This window comes from Anolis carolinensis, chromosome 1, assembly GCF_035594765.1.
Source record: "Anolis carolinensis isolate JA03-04 chromosome 1, rAnoCar3.1.pri, whole genome shotgun sequence".
Lineage (NCBI taxonomy): Eukaryota > Metazoa > Chordata > Lepidosauria > Squamata > Dactyloidae > Anolis > Anolis carolinensis.
The window spans coordinates 166,493,262-166,515,272 of NC_085841.1; the positions used below are offsets into that span (position 1 = coordinate 166,493,262).

At 38.1% G+C, this 22,011-nt stretch overlaps 1 protein-coding gene across 1 annotated transcript in view; it reads left to right on the forward strand.

Annotated features, from left to right (window-relative positions):
* The window catches only part of cog6 (component of oligomeric golgi complex 6), a 34,061-nt gene extending 13,800 nt beyond the window's left edge, over positions 1–20,261 (forward strand). Inside the window, exons 9-19 of the mRNA XM_003215291.4 lie at positions 2,652–2,780; positions 2,982–3,073; positions 3,365–3,429; positions 4,896–4,987; positions 5,577–5,694; positions 6,629–6,760; positions 9,312–9,476; positions 11,895–12,002; positions 13,226–13,279; positions 16,933–17,012; positions 18,221–20,261. Of these exons, the coding sequence (XP_003215339.3) occupies positions 2,652–2,780; positions 2,982–3,073; positions 3,365–3,429; positions 4,896–4,987; positions 5,577–5,694; positions 6,629–6,760; positions 9,312–9,476; positions 11,895–12,002; positions 13,226–13,279; positions 16,933–17,012; positions 18,221–18,368 (1,183 nt within the window). The 3' untranslated portion in view covers positions 18,369–20,261. The remainder of the gene's footprint in view (positions 1–2,651; positions 2,781–2,981; positions 3,074–3,364; positions 3,430–4,895; positions 4,988–5,576; positions 5,695–6,628; positions 6,761–9,311; positions 9,477–11,894; positions 12,003–13,225; positions 13,280–16,932; positions 17,013–18,220) is intronic.
* The last annotated feature ends 1,750 nt before the right edge of the window (positions 20,262–22,011 follow it).

Below are 22,011 nucleotides of genomic sequence, written 5' to 3' on the forward strand. Positions count from 1 at the left end.
TTCTTGGGAGGAGAGCAATGGGCAACCTTGACAAAATAGTGAAGAGCAGAGACATCACACTGGCAGCGAAGGTCCGCATAGTGAAAGCAATGATATTCCCCATAGTAACCTATGGATGCGAGAGCTGGACCATGAGGAAGGCTGAGCGAAGGAAGATAGACGCTTTTGAACTTTGGTGCTGGAGGAAAATCCTGAGAGTGCCTTGGACCGCGAGAAGATCCAACCAGTCCATCCTCCAGGAAATAATGCCCGGCTGCTCACTGGAGGGAAGGATATTAGAGGCAAAGCTGAAGTATTTTGGCCATATCATGAGAAGACAGGAAAGCTTGGAAAAGATCACGATGCTGGGGAAAATGGAAGGAAAAAGGAAGAGAGGCGGACCAAGGGCAAGAAGGATGGACGGTATCCTTGAAGTGACTGGCTTGACCTTGAAGGAACTGGGGGCGGTGACAGCCGACAGGGAGCTCTGACGTGGACTGGTCCATGAGGTCACGAAGAGTCGGAGACAACTAAAGGACTGAGCAGCAGCAGCATGACTTATGTCACTCCACATCTCCATTGCTTCTTCTTGTTACCATTCAGAATAACAACCTATAATATCAGTTGGCTTTGCATATTTTCTTACAGTTCACACTCATGGCATCATGCAGCTGTTACCAGGTAGAAGGAAAAGAGACACAGGATGCTATTTCTTACAACATCCGATTCTACCCATTTTATCTTTATTTTATTTTAATCAATAGGTATGCAAATTTCTAGGCCTCTATTAGATGGGGGAAGCCTAGGTCCTCGAAAGCAGACTTCATAGTATCTCATGGCCAGTCCAAAGAACTGTATTACTGGTGTTCCTGTCCATTTTCTACCCTTGAAAGCCCTTTCTGCACTCCATGACTTTGCCTCATCCCATCCACAACATGTCAGAAAGTACCTTTAAAAATTACATGAAGTATGGCAAAGGGGGAAGAGACAAAATAGAAATATATTAAAGGTATTTATCACATATCCTTATTCTAATAATTTGATAGGCAACATCAGCTTGTAAGCCATATGTGAGTCCCCCTACCTGCTCTAGTCTGTCATCACCAATAGGAAAACATGGGTTTATTGTATTGTCGATCCTCTGAAGATGCCAACCACAGATGCAGGTGAAACATCAGGAGAAAATGCTATTAGAACATGGCCACACAGCCTGGAAACCACACAACACCCCTATGGGTTTATTGCTTTTATGGTTGTCAGAAATGAGAGCCCCCCCCCCCCCAACAATTGAATTTAAAGCCTATTCAGTATGAGAAACCTCCAAGGAGTGGCCACAAGGTGGCAGTAATGAAGTACCCACCTAGTTCCATACTCAGTCCCTTGTATATATTGGACCTGCCATACTGAAATACACTGAAAAATTGTACTTACATTTGTGGCTTCATGACACACTATCTTTTAAGAGCAATATCTGTAGAAGCAATTTTGAATCATTCTCAGATTCAGTTCCCTGGTTTTTTTTTTCATCCTTCACACTAGATGTTGTGAGTGATTGGCCTCTGTTATATTGCTTTCAGACTAGTCCAGATATAAATAACTACTCATTTACAATAGCATACATAACACGGATGGTAATGCAGGAACAAAACCATCTCAAAAGCCAGATGCCAACTGTTTTGCCAGAGGCAAATGTGTTTTTTTAATTTATATTCCAAGGCAATAAGCACTCAAGTGTTTTACAGTTCAAGAAAGAAACCACCTCTCACAGGAGACTCTATTCTTTTAGGGATGTAGAAATGAATGGAGCAACTGTGCCCACCAGACCTATCTGCTTGCTATAACAATAGGCTTCTGCGAGTTTTCCCTACACCATTTTTGTCTTCACGTCTACTCTCGGAGCAATGTTACAGGAACCAATCATCATGCTCTTCCGCCAAATGGGAAAATGTGTTGCTGATGCAAAGAATAACAAGAAAATTGGTCCAGTAGAGCCCTTGAGTAATTTAGCACTTATTCAATTTGAAAATTGTGTGCCATCTTCCTTTGGTAAAAAAAGAAAAGAAAAGTGATAGGTGCTTTTATGTCTTTTTAAAATGTAATTTGTCACCTTGGATAAAAGAAAAATTAAAATGGATTCAGTCGGCTTTCACATTGTTTTATATAACAAAATACAGTAGAGTCTCACTTATCCAACACTCACTTATCCAACGTTCTGGATTATCCAACACATTTTTGTAGTCAATGTTTTCAATACATCATGATATTTTGGTGCTAAATTCGTAAATACAGTAATTGCTACATAGCATTACTGCGTATTGAACTACTTTTTCTGTCAAATTTGTTGTATAACATGATGTTTTGGTGCTTAATTTGTAAAATCATAACCTAATTTGATGTTTAATAGGATTTTCCTTAATGCCTCCATATTATCCAACATATTCACTTATCCAACATTCTGCCGGCCCGTTTATGTTGGATAAGTGAGACTCTTCTGTACTAGGTTCTTCATTGGGCGGTTAGGGCTGAAACACTTTTATACTTAATGTCCTATCCATTAAAAGATCAAGGGGGTCATTTGATAAATCACCCAGAGGGTCCTTTGCCCAGGAAGTTTTTATCCAGCAGGTTTCTGTACTCATAAAATAAGTACATGATATTTCTTTCCACTGTAGATATACCCTTGATGAGTTTGCAACTGCTAGAAGAAGTGCTGTGGTCCGTGGTTTCATAGATGCCCTCACCAGAGGAGGTCCAGGGGGAACCCCCCGGCCCATTGAAATGCATTCCCATGATCCTTTAAGGTACAACAATTGTTAAAGTGCTTTTTTGTGGCTAAGATAATCCATGTTCTGTTCTGTCTGTTCTTTTTTTTTCTTTTTTTTTGTTGCGGCTGTTGTTATTGTCTTATACTGCTCATTTTCTGCACTGCCATACTAGTAGCTTAAATTAACTTTAAATACATAAAAACAATAAAATTAACATAGCATGGTTCTTGGTTTCAGATATGTAGGAGACATGTTGGCATGGCTTCATCAAGCTACTGCTTCTGAAAAAGAGCACCTGGAAGCCCTGTTAAAATTCATAACTACTGAAGGTATTGCTCATAAGAAATGTGGATTTGATTTCTTTAGATAATGTGATGAGAAGCAATTACCAATTTGTTTTCAATTTTGACATGGGAGATATTGGAGTGGTGGTGATAGTGATATAGCTCTTGTTGAATTCAAATGTGAAAGCTCAAGCTTGTTAAATATGGGGATGTTCATTAAAAACATACTTCTACAATCCATGAAGTGGTTTAGTTGCTTCCATTGTGTTTGCTTTTGTGATCAGTGTTAATGTTTTGCTCAGGTTTTTTGAATATCCATTGTGTGTTTACTTGCAGGAGTAGAAGAAAATATGCAAGAAGTGGTTGGACATATCACAGAAGGAGTTTGCCGACCTCTCAAGGTAGAGCATAAGCTATTACATGTAGAGAGACTGTGAATTATCATTATTATAATTACCATTATATTGTTAATAATGGTAAATGGCCGTGATTAAGCATCATTCAATGTTTCTGGTAAGTCAAAAGGCAGGTCGGGGAATCGTTCAGTTTAGTTCAGTTCAGGTTTTAATTCCTTATCACCAAAGGTCACCACAATGTAGAAACAAAGGTATTAAGCAATTAGCAAATGACAAAGTTAAATTATAATGTGGAATTTCCAATATACTAAGCATATCAGTAAACATACCAAAAAGAATTAAAATATACAAAATAAAGACAGTGAGCAGTGAGACTAGTGCCATTAAGAAAGTTGCAACTCTTCTATGGATAATAGAATCTTTATTAAAAAGCAAAATGTATGTTTTTGGCAGCCAGACCAATTATTTTTAAATATCCACAAAGTATTTTTCTCTGATTCCCTGCAACAAAAAACAACTAAACAAATAGGGAGATTGTCAGTGTTGTCCAGGCCACAAGAACCATAATGTAAATGGCAATGGGACTTAGGCTAATTGCGGAAGCTGTTAGCTGGAGGTTAGTTAAACTCCCTGAAACAAAACTTTTCAATTTAAAATAGTTAGTCTTCTGAACCTAGAAGGTGTTTAAATAAATTATACTATGGAGTAATGTAAACTGAGGTGGAATATGCAATGTTTTTCTGGCATTAACATATAGCTTGAGTTTTTTCTTTGATGGAAACTTGTCTTTCTGGGGAAAATACATTTCTGAAAGCCAAATGGATAAGGAAGATATGTGATATTTTGAAACCAATTTTTTTCTTTTGAGGAGCTAAGAACCAGTTGTTCCAGAAAACATATTTTTTCTTAGGTGGTTTCTGGTATTTCTTCTAGTTTTTACCAGAAATTAAAGATAATTATAGATAAACAAACTGATCTTCATGAGTCAGGCCGTGAGCTCGTTTCCCACTGCAAACACCGTAGCTGGTGTAATGTGGCGTTCCCAAGATAGTTCTTAAAATTCTCTTCTGGGTGCCATTTAGGTCTGCAGGAACTTGAAAGCCACAAATCTCAGATCTATAGAGGTGCAGTGTTGTTTTGAACTGAACTGTGTTACATATCTTTTAAAAATTTTTTAGCAGAAGTGTGATTTTAAAAAATATCATTAATGGTTTAATTCAGTTTCAGTGCTCACTTTTTGTATGTTTTAATTGTTTTTTTTAAATTGTGAGTTACTTTGAGTCCTATTTTTAGGGGGAGGAGGTGAACTAGATTTATCACCATCACCATCATCATAGATTTCGAACCCTTTGCTCCATAGGTTGCTGGTTACAGCAGAAGAGTCCTAGAATCTAAAATAGCTATATTTTCTTGCAATTGATTTGTAGATAGATGCTAAATTATATTGAACTTTAAAAAATATCCTGCAAATTAAACATGTGGTTTTTTTTGTGTGTATCATATTTCCTCAGGTTAGAATTGAACAGGTAATAGTGGCTGAACCAGGAGCTGTCCTTCTATACAAAATTTCTAATCTTCTTAAATTCTATCACCACACCATCAGGTAAGGAAAATGCAAAACCGAAAATAAAATACCCCTTTTCCCCTTGGGATTTCAGTGCTAAGAATTTATTAGTCTGAAAAGAAAAAATAATGATCCTCTCCTAAAGTGCTAATTTTATTAAGAACAAATAACCACACTTTTTGAAAATCTGATCTTTCCGTTGTTGATAGTTGAATTTAAATTTATCTAGGCATTATTGCACAAAGTTCATAAGGTATTTCCAGATTCGCATCTTATTTAAAATATTTTTTTTAGGTCCTCACTTGGGCCCTTACCCAATTTACAAATGACTGCATATGATGCTGATAGGGATCCAAACATGAATGGAGAATGTGTGGCCCCTCTGATGTTCATAGACAGCAACTCCAATTATTTGTCACTAGTAGCTGGGGTGGATTTGCAGTCCAACAACATCTGAAGAAAACGCATTTCTCCACTTTGATGATCTAACTTCAAAACTGTATATTCAGTAACAGGAAAGATCTATGGTGCACAACAGAAAGGATTTAAATCAGCTGTTTTCAAGTACGGAATACAAGAAAAGAAGTATCTCAAGTATTTTCTGTCCCTTGTCTTCATTTTTTTCCAGTAATATTGTGGGGAACAGTGCTGCTGTACTCTTAACAACCATAGAAGAGATGCATCAGTTGAGTAAAAAGATATTCTTCAACAGCTTGAGCCTTCATGCAAGTAAACTCATGGATAAGGTCTGTTTTCACAAATGAGTGATTTTTTCTTCCAGCCACTTTGTGCGCACATGCTACTGCTGCCATAGAAAAGTCTTTATATTTGTGTGGTGCTTCTCAATGAGTCAGCCATGGATACTCTGTACTACAAGATGGCAGTCCAGATCTGTGGATTACAGCCTAAATGCTATACAGACTCTTTAAAAACAGATTTCTTAGCCCATCTATGGTCTCGAACCACCAGATCCAAGTTCGCTGACCAATCATTGAATAATTTATTACAGTCCTAGACCAGCATAATGCTGGCTGTCTTACTTATGCCACTTTCTTTCACATGTTACCACTTCAGATTTAAATCTCAAACTATTTGTTTTTAAGAAATGGAGTTAGGATCATTATCAATTTGTAAATCTGCTAAGGATCTTGGAAATTTCTCATTAACATCTCAAGCTACTATTGTTTCTATAAAAAGCTGTAACTGATCGATCAGTTTCAAAATGGTTTAATTGTATAGTGTAGGTGTACCACTCTTGTTCTGGAGTGTTTCTTCAGCAGTTCAGGTACATCTTCTGGGCAAAGAAATCGGTGCAGGTTTCATTAATGGGCTATTGAAGATATTAGAGCAGTTCACCTTTGCACTGTGCTGCAATAGCTAAAGTCTCCATTTTCACGGCACCTCAGGGTTTGTAGAAAACGTGATTGGGCCAGAGATCCAAATGAATGTTTTTTCTGCTGGAAAAAGCAGAGCCGATTGGTTGTTAGGAATTGTGGGAGCTGAAGTCCAAAACACCTAGAGGGCTGAAGTTTGCTCATGCCTGCTCTTCTATGTACAATACGTAAGTGAATTTTTGAGAAACATGCTCATTCTCTATGCTGTTAGGCCCACATCCACAATATGTAGAGAGCTTCTAAGCTTGTTTTATTGCAGAATTCATTATTCTTGTTTGTTTTGCAGATTGAATTGCCACCTGCGGATCTTGGCCCAAGCTCTGCACTGAACCAAACACTTGCCCTACTGCGTGAAGTACTAGCATCTCATGACTCCTGCGTTATTCCTTTGGATACTCGTCAGGCTGACTTTGTACAGGTGCATTTATGGCTACACTTCTGTGAATCTAACATTACCAAGATACAACAGTTTGACCAAAGGATCAAGCCTATTCTTGCCAGATAGCATTGTTTACTCTTTCTCCTTCCCCTGTTTTTCAGAAGAAGAACAGTTCTTTCCATATTCAGGCCACATCTGTTTTACCATGCAACAAATTTGAATTTGAAGTCAGTTTCACCTTTCTGCCTTTTAATTCTGGCTCATTTCAGTAGGTTTTCTGCTTTTCAGTTCTCATCATGTTTCTCCCAAGACAATCAGAGTACAGTCGTGCAGAGAACTCTACATTAAACTGTTTAAAAGAAACCTAATATTTTTTTCTAATACTCTTTTATGAATTAGAAAGGCCGAAGTGGAATTGATGCAAGGGAAGTTAAGTTGTAACATTAAAGACTGATGGAGATAATTGGTTGAATCCTTTCTACGGTTATATCCTGATCTGAAACTGAGAAGACCCAAGTCATTTAGGAATGGAAGTGCTCATTACAGTGTAATGAATATTTTTAAACTCACAGTGAAAATAACCAAGAATCCTTGCTGCACTGCAGAGGCTAACGAATCTGTTGTGTCATACTTCCTCTCCCTAAATATATATCAGATTATATACTGGTATAACAAATTGTCAATACGCACGGTCAAATGGATTGGACATGAACTGTGAAAAGTATTCAATTAAAACTCAATTGTGTATGAAATCAGAAATACACCCATGACATGCTGTACCCTTAAAAATATCTTTCATGACATTTCTTTCCTTAAAACAAACCTAGGTAAAGGTTTCCCCTGACGTTAAGTCCAGTCGTGTCCGACTCTGGGGGTTGGTGCTCATCTCCATTTCTAAGCCGAAGAGCCGGCATTGTCCGTAGACACCTCCTAGGTCATGTGGCCGGCATGACTGCATGGAGCGCTGTTACCTTCCTGCTGGAGCAGTACCTATTGATCTACTCACATTTGCATGTTTTCAAACTGCTAGGTTGTCAGGAGCTGGGGCTAACAGCGGACGCTCATTCTGCTCCCGGGATTTGAACCTGGGACCTTTTGGTCCGCAAGTTCAGCAGCTCAGCGCTTTAACACACTGTGCCACCAGAAATATCATTTTTACTTCCTAACTCTTAGAAAAGAATTTAAAACAGCAAAATACATAAAAAATTGAACACTCCATTTTCAGATAACAGGATGTAAAGACTGTAAACTCCCCTTTTCAGGTTATAGCACTTTATTCAAAAAAGTGATGAGAAAGATATATCTTCCTCAATTAATTATGAGTTTGTGATTCTGAAGAAAAAATTACTCACAACTTGTGGGCATCCAGAATGAAAGTCTCTAGCAACCAGGACTCCATTCGGATGGAGCATAAAGTATCACCTAATCTGACAACTAGAAAATAGGGTATATATGTTAAATGTGGTGCCCTTTTTATTATTAGAAGACCAGTGTTACACTGTTCTTTTGTTGCCGCTAAGGGACAGGGCCTATGGTCATTTTATTCAATGAGGAGGAGTTCTGCTATGTCTACGAATTAGTCAGGAATTCCATGCACGTAAGTGAAGGTATCGTGGACAAGGGCATTATACCTCCTCTATATCCAGCATGAAAACCCATTTTGCAGGATTGTAGCTTCATTTACAAGGCTAAGTTATTTTACAGATGCTCTATGGGAAAGATGTATTTTCAATAATATAGGCCAGTGTGAAAGCGCCCTTCTTTTCTGAGGCAACTGTCAGAAATATTTAAACTTAACTAGGTATTTTTAATTACAAAAATGTGAGTCAAGCACTGAAAGGGTTAAATAAGCTAACGTCACCCTGAGGAGAGTGAGTAAGCCGAAGGCTGTTAGAGTTAGTAGGCCAAAGCTAGTTAAAGCATGTTAGTCAGCCTCAGTGAGAGAATGCCTCAGTGTGAGGTAGACCTCAGTGTTAGCATCAGTGAGAACACCTCAGTATGAGGTATGTGTGAAGTAGGCCTGGTGTGAGAAGCTTCGGTGAGAGAAGCCCCAGGTTAAAGGCCTCATGTGTGAAGCCCCAGTGTGAAGGCTGCTGTGTGTAAAGCTACTGTGTGAGGCTCCTATGTAAGTTTAGTGTGAGAGGAGGCTCTCTGAGAGTGAAGCTGTTTATCTGCAGGAGAAAGAAGCACAGCGTGGAAGCAAAGAAGGAAGTATAAAGAACTTCACTTGCGTTATGGAAACCTTGTTTTTGTAAATAGTACAACCATATTATTTTGCTATTAAGAAAAGCCTCCTAAGGAAGAGATAACAGTCTGTATTTTTTGTTCTTTTTATCACTTTTGGCTACTGGTGCTGGGTTACGCTGTTGCTAATACTACAGCATCCCTTTTCTAGCCAAGCATCAATAGCCTAAGACACAGAGTAAATTGCTTAATTGACAGCATTTTCTTGTTGTATCTTAATCTCTTCTAAGAGACTTAATATGATTTTCTGATTCCTCCATCTTATCTCCTTTTCTTTGGGAAATTTGTCATTGTTTACAATAAATCTTTTATGTGTGCTTTTCTCTGGCTCCCCTCTTCTCTTCAGGTCCTTTCCTGTGTGCTGGATCCGCTGCTACAGATGTGCACTGTCTCTGCTAGTAACTTAGGATCTGCTGACATGGCAACCTTCATGGTGAATTCACTTCATATGATGAAGACACTAGCTCTGTTTGAATTCACAGATAAACGGCTTGAAATGTTACAGTATCAGGTAAATGTCCAAAGTCAACCTCCTGGTGTTTTCTTTGCCATTAAACATTAACAGGAAATAAAACACAAATGTGTGTATCCTCACAGCTTTATATATAAAGTCAACATGCAGGTGCATACAACCACAAAAAAACTTCATTAATGGGGAGTTAAGATAAAAGAAACCCAAGGCAGTGAAGCAGGGAAATGTAAAGCTCAGCCATTCCTGCAGCATGAGCTATTTTTAAATGAACGGCCTCACAGAATGCTGTCATAATCCACCCATTTGCTTTACTGGATCAAATCTCCACCTCTTTATTTTATGCCATTCCTCTCAGGAGTAGACGCATTGCACAGTTTTAGATATTTTGAATAAATCTTTTTTTGAACTAGACATCCAGTGGTTTTTATAACTGAGTGGTGCAAATAGACATCCAACTAATCAATAGGAATTTTGGTGTAATAGTTAATATATTATAGATATAGAGCAGGTAGTAATAGACATTACATATTAGTAGATGGATGTATAGATATGCAGGGATGTTATTGTAATCGATTTGATAATGTAGGATTGTACTTGAGATATCCTGCACTGAGAGACAACTCTGATGCTGTATTTACAAGTTGAGCATTCCTTATCTGGAGTTCTGTAGGAGCCCCTGGTGGTGCAATGGGCTAAACCTGTGTGCCAACAGGACTGCTGATCAAAAGGTTGGCGGTTCAAATCCAGGGAGTGGGGTGAGCCCATCGTCAGCTCTTGCTTCTCATGCAGGGACATGAGAGAAGCCTCCCACAGGATGGTAAAACATCCGGGAGTCCCTTGGGGAACATCCTTGCAGGAAGCCAATTCTCTCACACCAGAAGCAACTTGCAGTTTCTTAAGTCATCCCTGATATGAAAAAAAATAAATAAATCTGGAGTTCAGAAATCTAAATACTCCAAAATAGTCCACCTGAGTGGCTGAGATAGTGACACCTTTGCCTTCTATGGTTCTGTGCACACAAATTGTACTTCATGCACCAAATCATTATTAATATATAAAACACCTTCAGTTGTAGGCATAAGGTGTATAGTGAACATACATTAATTTATATTTACACTTCGTTCCCATATGCAATAAATCTCATATACATATATGTAAATACAGATATCCCAAAATCTGAAAAAATCCAAAATCCCCCAAACACTTCTGTCCCAAGCAGTTTGGATAAGGGATACTCAACCTGTACAATATCTCTAAGTTCTCCCCTCAAAGTTCCTACCTTTGAAGCCTCATAGTCTCCCTGCCACAAGATAGACATTTAAGACTGGAAAACAAGACAAGGAGTAATGATGTGTCCAGTTCTCTCCAAAAGTTTTCAAAGTAAGCAGGAGGTAGTGGTGCGGAATATTGGGAGAATCTACTTAAAAACATTGGGAGGGCTGCATTATTTCTCCCTGGCATAAAGGAAGCCTTGAGAAAATATGTGTTCAGGAATCTTAAATACCATTCATACTCCCCACCCACCCCCCACTGATCACTATGTAACACGATTTTTGTTCCTGGGTTATAAATATAATTTCTTAATTGGTTCTATCATAAAAACATTGGCAAAGTTTATTAAACTGCAGAAATCTTGTTTTTACGGGAATCTTGCAGCACATTTTGCTATAGTTTCTTAATGAATATTTCATAGTCTCAACTAATTTAACATAATTTGTGGCAGCCATAAAAACAAAGTTTCTGAATTATAACAACTACAGTAGAGTCTCACTTATCCAATACTCGCTTATCCAACGTTCTGGATTATCCAACACATTTTTGTAGTCAACGTTTTCAATACATCGTGATATTTTGGTGCTAAATTTGTAAATACAGTAATTACTATATAGCATTACTGCATATTGAACTACTTTTTCTGTCAAATTTGTTGTATAACATGATGTTTTGGTGCTTAATTTGTAAAATCATAAGCTAATTTGATGTTTAATAGGCTTTTCCTTAATCCCTCCTTATTATCCAACAAATTCGCTTATCCAACATTCTGCCGGCCCGTTTATGTTGGATAAGTGAAACTCTACTGTACTTTCAAAGTAAGCACTGCACAATTAAATGAGAAATAACACTTTCAAACCAAGAACAGAATTTTTTAAACGTTGTTACATAGTGTTATTAGTTTTTCTAGAAGGTAGCAACCCAAGTGTGTTAAATCCATAAACTATTAAATGTACAAAAATTGTTAGATAGATTATTTATTGGCAAGGGAAAAAAAGCTAATATTATTAGAAGCATCCAGGAAGCACTTTAAAAAACCTTAAAGTCTGAAGTCTTCTTTAAGAATTTTGTACTATAGTTAACATGTTTTTGTTGTACTTTACTGATTTTTATAGTCCTAATTTTCTTTCCGAAATGAACTTTGAAAACAATCTCAATAAATAAACATGTCTTATGTTATTTCAGATTGAGGCACATCTTGATACCCTTATAAATGAGCAAGCCTCTTATGTTTTAACTAGAGTGGGACTCAGCTACATATATAATGTTTTACAGCAACACAAGCCAGAACAGGTAAGCTGTAATTTTGGAAACCCTGAATCCTATCAATTTCTGTGTTACTGTGAGTAGATTGCTGTTATTATGTAATTATGGTGCAGTCTGATAACATGCTGCTAACATGCTAAATAAAGTTATAAATATATGTCTGTATGTATCATTTAGGCTTCAGGGGTTCCTTCAGTGTTACAACGAATAATTGAAAATGATTAAATATATTGTATTGGGATCTGCAGTGTTACTTCTTTTACTTTGAAAGGCAAAAACATGTCTTTGAAACTTTTGTATTCAAAGAAACTGCAGCCAAAGTCCCCAGAGTATGCAGAGATAATAGAGCAATTTTTGGAATCCCAATATTTATTTTGCTTTTTTAATCCACTCGATTCAAATGTTTTGCCATATATTAATGCTCATACCTAACATTCACTTTCATCAATAGCATTTGATATAGTACTACAAGCATTATAAAATTTGCTAATGCCACGCTTTCTGCTTGTTTACATTGTTGTCATATTGATAAACCAAATCAAACATGCATTGAAACTGTTTTACAATCCTGGCTTGTATAAGTGCTTTAACCTTAATCTCAGGGTTAAATATAAAACTACTTTGTAATGATAAACTATTGTTTACCAGTGTCCTTGACTATTTGAGGAGAAGAGAAGAAAAAGAAATGTATATAAAGGGTGATTTGTATTTCATGAGAGTGTAGACCAGACTTAAACAGCATAGTCATGTTTTGTCTGATCCTCTCGCCTTCTAGTTCTTTCTGCCCCTCATGGCCTGACTGAAGGATGCCCTTCTCTTTCCTTCCTTTTTCATAACTGAAACTTCTCATGTGTCTCACATGGCTCCAGAACAGCATTATTTTCTCCACCCAAGGGATGCAGAAACTAGATCCATATGTTACATTTCCTATCTATGGAACCATTCTTCTGTACAATCCCACAGGGATATGCCTTTTTTCCTTTGGCATTGCATCTTTTGGATTATTATTGTACACTATTTTGTAAGGCCCTTTTACCTCAGGAAGGGATGGAAAAAGCTTTGAATAAGTAAGCAAATAAATAAAATTTGGTGCATGAGTTAAACACATTGAAAGGACTCAATTAATATAATAAATGCAAAATTTCTTGGAAATGCTGTGATATACAGTGTAATTAGATTTTAGCAGTGATACACACATATACACACACTTACAATATGTATGTATTTAACTAGTCTTGCTATATTTTTAGGGTCCCCTGGCAAATATTCCCAGTATGGATGCTATGTCCTTAAAAGCTGCAATGGTAAGATATTAGCATTTCATCTTTGAACTATGTTATATTTTTTAAAAACATTGTTTAGGGGCAGTAGGGTAATGAAAATGATGCTGCTGCTGATGGCACCATTGTTTATGTTGCTTCGTAGGGTAAAATAGAACATGTCCCATTTCCAAAATATTTATTTAAAATGTGAAAGGGGAAATCAAGACTGGAAGGGAAGGGAGGTGAGATAAAAGAGGAAGCAAATGCAATGCTGGGATTTGAGTCCATTTCTGCTGGGGTTTGATTCCAGCCCCCTCCCCCCCCCCCCAATGGAGACCAAAATACAATGGCATAGTAAAATGGCATTTCTTATAGAAAATTAGCTTTGCCTGGCCATGCGTTGTTGTGGCTTATGGGAATCATTTGTTGGCCAGGTGGAATAGCAGTGAATATTATTGCAGCCTCAAAGCCTGGCCGTTTTCTGGAGTAGCTAGAGTAGGACCCTCAATCAAAGAGCCGCTTTGAAGCCTGGCTACTTCCTTTGTAGGGAAATCATTGTTTGCCCAGATTGAATTGCACTGAATAGTCTTGCAGCTTAAAAGCCTGGCTGCTTTCTACATAAAGCAGCCTTGCTAGGCCAGGTTGAGTGGGACGGAGTAGCCTTGTGGCGTCAAAGCCTGGGGATTTTTCACCTAGGGGAAATCTTGGTTGGCCAGGTTGAAAAGCACTAAATAGTCTTGCTGCTTGCAAGCCTGGCTGCTTTCTACCTTGCGGAATCCTTGGTTGGCCAATTTGAATAGCAATTAATAGTCTCAGTGTGGCAGGTATGAATGTTGCAGTTAGGCACCTGGATTAGCATTTAATGGCTTTGCAGCTTCAAAGCCTGGCTGCTTCCTGCCTGGGGGAATCTTCTGTTGGGAAGTGTTACCTGGCCCTGATTGTTTCCTTTCTGGAATTCCCAATTTCCCTGCTTTCAGAGTGTTGCTCTTTATTTACTATCCTGGTTTTAGAGATTATATTGTTCAGTATTATTATACCACAGTAATTATTTCATATTATATTTATAATCTTATATTATCTGCTTAGAAGTGGATTATATGAGGCCCCTTCTACACAGCTGTATAAAATCCACACTGAAGTGGATTATATGGCAGTGTGGACTCAAGATAATCCAATTCAAAGCAGATCATATAAGATTATAAATGGGTAATATAGCTGTGTGGAATGACCTTGAGTCTATACTGCCATATAATCCAGTTCAAATCTGTATTTTATAGGCAATGTGGATAAGGCCTAAGTGCACTCTGTCTGTGCCCTGGGCGCCATTTTGGCTGAGGGAGTTGCTAGGATACGAAGGGGGAGGGGCCTAAAGGCAGTGTGTGTGTGTGTGGGGGGGGACTAAAGGCAGCAGAGCCTACCTTTCTAACTGGCAATTAGGGGGAGAAAGACTCTTCCTCATTCTCTGTAATTTGGGCTATTTTTCTAGGGATTTTTTTTATTGAAAGACATATTTTGGATGACTATGTCCTTTGTGGCCAAATTTGGTGTGATTTGGTTCAGTGGTTTTGTTGTTTACTCCATAGTAAAACGAACATTACATTTTTATATATAGAGATGGTAAAATCAAGGTTTCTGTTTTGAATTTTTGAAAAAAATATTTTCAAGTGATGGATTTTGAATTCATGGATGCAGAATCCAGACATACAGAGTACAGGTTGGATATGGTTATTTCCATTGCATTTGGTTAGATGTAGTTAGATTTGGGACATGAAAATGAAAGGGTATTTCATGATGATGTCAAGAAATTTTAGAATTTAGTGACGTTGTGGTGATTCTCCTCTTTTTGGCCTACCTCTCAACAGTAACAAACATTGAGATGTCCACAAAAGTATGAAAGAAGATTATCATGGTGGAGCAGATTGGCAAAGCACATTTTTTAAAAAAAATGGTAGCAATTTAATGGTACAGAAAATTACCTTGAGTAATAATATATGTGGTGTTATCTTAGGGCTCATCTATACTGTCATTATACCCCAGGATATGATCCCAGATTATTTACTTATCCCAGGTTATATGTCAGTGGAGACTCATATATTCCAGTTCAAAGCAGGTAACCTGGAATCAGTTCCTGGGATATAAGGACAGTGGAGAAAGGGGCCTTAGGACATGTAAAAAGTGATGCTCACCAAATTCTATTCCATTCCGATCCAACCAATCCTTCTGGTGTGTCACGTTGAGATATGTGTTATTACGTACTATGACTTGGTAATTAGTATTGATTTAATTTGAGCTAGAGAAATGAAGAACTGAACTTGCATACATAAAGATTAACAGTAAAGAGCAGAAATAGGTTTTCTGTACAAAGTCAGGTGAGCCATCATGGGAAGGAGCCAAGACTAGTGAAGTGCTATCTGGCTGCAGAGATTGGAAAAGTGCAAACCACAGACCTCCTGTGGGCTTCCCAAGACTATTCTTAGGTCTATCAGCTCCCCAAACTAGGGATTCATTGAAAATGCTTTCAGACATGCTAGTCCCAAGATGAAGGTTTTGCCTTTCCTGCACTTAAATCAACCAGAAATGGGCAAAAGTGGCTAGCAGTCAGGGGCTTCCCAGAACCCCAAAGGCTTTTGAGTAAAACCAAAAAAGGGAGAGCTAATTTAAAAAAAAAATCAAGGAGGGAACTGTAGAAAGGTGCAAGAAAAACGTTGCTGGATTTCAGCCCTCAGATCCTACAAGAGACGGATGTGGTCCTCCTATTCCCTGCACTAGAGTTGGATTTCATCTTACATTTCTACATTGACCTCAAAAGATACACTGAGCAGTGCAATCACTGAATTAAGAAGAAGCACCTTTCGCTGCCTCCTCTCACTTTCTGTTGAAAGTGAGACTGGAGCCAGCAGACATACTGTGACGTTATCTCTCCATCCCATCTCCCAAACCTTTTAAAACACATTGTGGAGAGAATATGTTTCTAGTTCAATGGTGAGAAACTGGAAAGCTAGAGAGTCTCATTAGCCTTCCCCCCCTACCAAAAACAAAAATCCCACTCCCACCAGAAAAAAAAGCTCCTGAGTCATTTATGCAAAAGAGATGCCTTTGTTTTAAATAAAGTGAGCTGAAATCCCTCCCCTTTCACTTCCTGGTTTGTTTGGTTTTTTTAAAAGGCCTGTCCTGTATCTAAATTTTCTCAGGAACAGCTTCCCAAATATACCCTAGATGGTCTTTGGAGGTCTCTTTGCTTACCTATGGTCTCATGAAATCATCTAGGTGGTCTTTGGAGGTCTCTTTGCTTACCTATGGTCTTATGAGGTTGATTAGATCATGGGTCCCCAAACTAAGGCCCTCCAAGGCCATTGACCTGGCCTCTGTCCTAAACTTTAGACTTAGGGTTGACCTAAGTCTGAAATGACTTGAAGACACACAACAACAACCCTAATTTTGTACTATTTCATCCTAGTCCGGCCCCCCAACAGTCTGAGGGACTGTGAATCGGCCCTCCACTTAAAAAGTTTGAGGACCTCTGCCCTAGAGGGTCTTTTGGAGGCAATTTTGTGCTTTTGAAATTTGAATGCTGCCAGAGAATCATGTGCAGGCAAGAAAAACTATAAACTATATATACATTGGGTCTCTGTCTCTCTTTGTCTCTGTTTCTCTCAAAAATACACTTTGTAATGTTCTTCTGACGTTTAACATAGGTCCAATTTGATCGTTATTTATCAGCGCCCGACGGCCTGCTAATGCCACAGATAAATTTTCTCCTGAGCACTGCTGTTAAGTAAGTATTTCTTCTCTGATTGTAGATTATCTGTACCAGAAATCATTGCCCATCTTTGTGTCTTTGTGGGTGGGCATTATGCAAAGTGTCACTGACCCAGATGTGAGAAATGTCTAAGAGTTTTGACCAGAGTCACCTTGCCCCTGTTGCTAACTTCTAAGAATGCATTCTGTGCCAGGGAATGGAATCTTGGGGACAGCAAAAGGGTACTTGGGGAGCTTTCACATTCAGTTAGTAAGTCAGGGGCATTCACAGTTAGAGACCTATAAAGGACTTTGCCCCCTTCTACACTACCATATAAAATCCAGATTATCTGCTTCGAACTGGATTGTACGGCAGTATAGAAGGAATCTTTTTCCATAGGGCTCGCTCTCACATTAGCTAGCCTGCCTATTAGATTTGGGAGCACAACATTTTGGGACCAAAATGGATTCTTGCCCTGAAGGCTGAGCCCACTGCATGCCTTCCTTCTTATGGCTGATCCTGACAGTCAGGTTGGAGTATGATTGATTTTCTGACATGAATTGACTGATCAGAACTTGCAGTTTTGTTTCCATCTTTCCTATTCAAATCTTGAAATTTATAGCCAACAATTTATTGGCTATAAAGTGGAAGAAAGAATGTTCAATGTTTAGAGAAACTGACAAAAGAAAATCTGGAAATCCACTTTTAGAACTGACTTGTGTGTATGTTGATAGTTTTAGAATTATAGATTGAGATGTATGTTTGAATTTGTTTGTTTGTGTAAATTTATGTTCTCATAAGTATTGTGACTTTTCTTTTTGGTGTTTTTAATTGTCAAACATTTTGATTAAAAATATTGTGGGGGGGGGGGGGGGGATGGGGAATCTCCAGTAGCAAAAAAGCAGCAATGTGTGAAATAACCATTAGAAATAAATTAAAGAGCTCAGGGGTCGCATGGCACATTGTGTTGCCCTCCCAGCCTTTGCTCCACAATATTGCTTCTTTATGCTGCTGGTTTTAGGTTTAGTTTAATAAGGGAGTGACATAGATGCCCTGTTTGGCCATGGTAATAAATGGCAGGTGGGATGGAAGCAGCAGGGCCGTCTACCCTATTCCTTTTTTTCCCCAGAGATAGGTCCTCTTAAATAGATATGTGAGTTTTGAGATTTAGATGTCGACTTTTTGTTTATTGCCATTGGTTGTGTACTTACATGGCCATTTTGTCCTGTTTTTATTTGTTTTAGACAGCAGATAATAAAACTGTCCACAGAACTTGTCTGCAGAGCTTACAGTGAAGTATATGCAGCTGTGATGAATCCAGACAATAAATATAAAGATCCAGAAACATTATTACACAGATCACCTCATCAAGTTCAAGCACTTCTCTCCTAACCTTTTCATCAGAAACATTCCTTATGATATTCTCACTGTTTACAATTAGAATACAGTCATGGCACCAATGAATGTAGGCACCTACAGTGTGGTTTTTATGATAATGACACTCATGCAGTTGGACTACAGATGGGTGCAAATTTACTTGGCTGAAATCTTGTTGGTTTTAGAGGAATTAAAACTGCTTGTTTATGTGCAGGATTGAGCATGTTGTCTGACATGCAAGAGAAAGATTGGGATTTGAAATTGAATTTAACTTATTTTTGTATTTGGAAAAGCATTGTGATAACGTTCAGGCTTGTTGGGAAGGGGAAAAAGTACAGTAAACTATTTGTGGCGTTGATGAAAAAATAAAACAGGGTAAACCCAAAACACTTCATGCTTTCAGTGGCTTAACATGCTTGGCATTATGCTGACATTCTTTTCCTTGCCAATTTGAGAAAAAATCCCAGTAGTTGGATGTATCCCATTTTGCCCATGATTTCTTGTTGTTCTTATTGTGTAGCCTTTTAATAGTTTCTGACCTGTGGAGGTCCTATGGTGGTCCTATCATGGGGTTTTCTGATGTCATTCTCAGTGGGTTTCATGACTGAGTGAGGATTCCAACCCTGTTCTCCAGAGTTGTAACCCAGTCCTAAAACCACAATGCCACATCGGGTCTGCAACAAAAATGGAAATCTGAAGTCTTAGACTTGGAAAATCTAAGTCATTAATCAAATATGTTTGCCAAAATTGATCTTGCATACAATAAACTGTCTCCTCTGGCCTTGTAGGATGGACGCCCGAATGTGTCCACTATCTCAAGATTTTCAATTATATGGGGGACCTAGATCACCTCAACAGGCCCCCCACTAGAGCTGTCCACTCTTTCCCGGTGTAGAGCAGGAGGAGGATGGAGAAACAATGAAGTTATTCGTTTGTCTCCTAGAACCAATCCAAAACAATACCCAAACTTGGCAATGAAGATGAGATTGAGGGGGGATAGACATTGCTTGTGTTTCCTTCTGTCCCCATTTATGTCGTTGGAATTGCAGCGCATGAGTGCAATCCAAATAGTTATTGTTCCAAGCTCTGTCATTTCCCTTCATACAATGGAAGACAAAATGTCTGCAGTGAACAGTCTTAAGTTAAAATGGCATCTAGTATATTTTTCTTTTCTTTTGCTTCTTATTAATTAAGGAAAACCAAAAAATGCAAGCGCACTAATCATTATGATTTCTGATGATCCAGAAGCATCAGGTTCTTCAGAGATCAAAGGACTTTGTCTATAGGTCTCTCCAGACTGAATTGAAGCATTTTAAACTATTCTTTATCCTTCCATCAATTGTACTTGGGATCTGCCCTGTGTTATCTGTGTTATTTTATGATTCCTAGTTCACTTCTTTATGGCAGCACCAAGGGAAATGTAACCTATAAGCCTGGGTTTAGGAGACCTCATCTTTTCCACACACACACACACACAGGAATCTGCAGTGAGTCCCATTTTAATCAGTGGCATATAAATTATGGCTATCTTGTCTTATTGACTTCAGTTGTAGCCAACGTATTCTGAATCTATCACAGAGAAATATATCACAGATATTTTAATTCATGAGGATTTCCAAGTATTTGCACATATGATGAATGAATGTTTTCCACATCAGATCAGCGAGTAAATGAAACAATCTTGAGTCTGATAATGTTTGTAAAAAAAAATCTAAAAGCTGCAATGATGCAGTTACACTTGTAATCACTAATGTAAGTAGCATTGAAAATATGGGTTGTTATAAAAAGGTTCAGTTTGAAATTCACTAGACTGTTGTCTAATAATTGCAAGAAATTTGTCTGTAAATAAATCCTATATATTTTATATAAAATACCTCAGTTCAATAAAGGATGTCATCTCAGTGTGAACTAGTAAGTGTTATGAGACATGATTAATAACTATGTTAAAGATTTAATGCAGCATATTGATCTATCCATCTATCTACATGAGTGACCACAGCAGAAAGAAAAACATGTTTTAAAGTACAGTGTTCCCTCACTTATTGCGGGGGTTAGGTTCCAGGATCACCCACAATAAGTGAAAATCTGTGAAGTAGGGACACTATATTTATTTTAATATTTTATACATTGTTTTTAGTAGTTATACACTATTTTTAGTCTTTGTCAACCAATTGTGTGTTGATAAATTGCCTCCTCCTCCTTTTGCCGCTTGGGCTCCTTTTCTCTCCCTTTGGCTTCTCCTTCCTCCCTTCCTTAGCCTGTAAATTGTAATTTTTTATGATTTATAATAGTCTTTTAGAGTTTATTGAAAAACCGCGAAACAGCGAATCCGTGAAAAGTGAACCGCGAAGTACTGAGGGAACACGGTATTACAGTACTGATACCTTGTAGGAATTATTAAAATGCTACCCACATGTACCATTCAGGTACATATGGCTGCATGGCTGTCAAAGTCAACAGACTCTTGGTCATTGTTTCCCCATTTTTATTTTTATTTCAGTTTTGTAAAATATCTGGTGGGGATCTGAACCCAGAAGAGCTTGGGTTCGGGGGCCCATCAGGATATGCCCTTCTTGAGTTTCGTCATGGCGAGTTGCTTAATATGTTTTCAGTTTTAAAAGCTCTAGGGTCAAAGCCTTAGGAAAGTAGAGGAGTATAAAATTATAAAGGATGTCATGCTAGTAAGTGTCAGTGGCTGTGCTCAGGAAGCAAACCAAAGGTATTGGCACCCCCTTCCCCCCAAAATCACGAGTTCCATGTAAACAAAGTCCTCCTTGGCAGTCTCCTTTCCATTTGTGGTAGTGTTAGACAGTGAAAGAATGCTTGGCTCATGACATTCCTGCTTCTATTCAACAGGAAAAAGTTGTGAACGTGCTATTTATAGAGCCTGAATAAATAGGCGCTGGACTTGATCAGCCAAAGAAAACAACATAAGTTGTGATTTTTCAAGCCCAATCTTTGCTAATTCAGAGTGGGTTGGATCATGACCTGACCTGCCCTCCCCACTGCAAAAGGCCTTTAATCCAGCAGGGGTTCCTGCTGATACAACACAAAGGGAGGCAATTTGGGCCAATTCCCTCTTGCCCCTGTAGTTTCCTGCACCACTTTCCACATTATTTCATATATTTCCATAACCCGTTGGGGTTAGATAACCTGTGGAATCATTTTCATCTCAAATACGAGGAGGACTTTCGCTGTGCAATATAGTATAGAAGGACCATGTCTCTTTTTGATAGGTTTTGTTAGAAGGCATTAAAAATGGATTCCATACGCTAATCTTCCAAAATAAAATGTCTTAAAGTTGGGGAAATAAGCTCATGCACTTTGTCGACCTCTGTTTATATAGCTGGATGATCTTTTATCTAATTTAGCTAATATTCCTATATTCCCTTTCAAGGTGAGACCTCCCCTGGTAGTTCACAAAGTAAAATATAAGTTTAAAACAAAATACAATACAGTAGAGTCTCACTTATCCAAGCCTCGCTTATCCAACATTCTGGATTATCCAACACATTTTTGTAATCAATTTTTTCAATATATCATGATATTTTGGTGCTAAATTCGTAAATACAGTAATTACTACATAGCATTACTGCGCATTGAACTACTTTTTCTGTCAAATTTGTTGTATAACATGATGTTTTGCTGCTTAATTTGT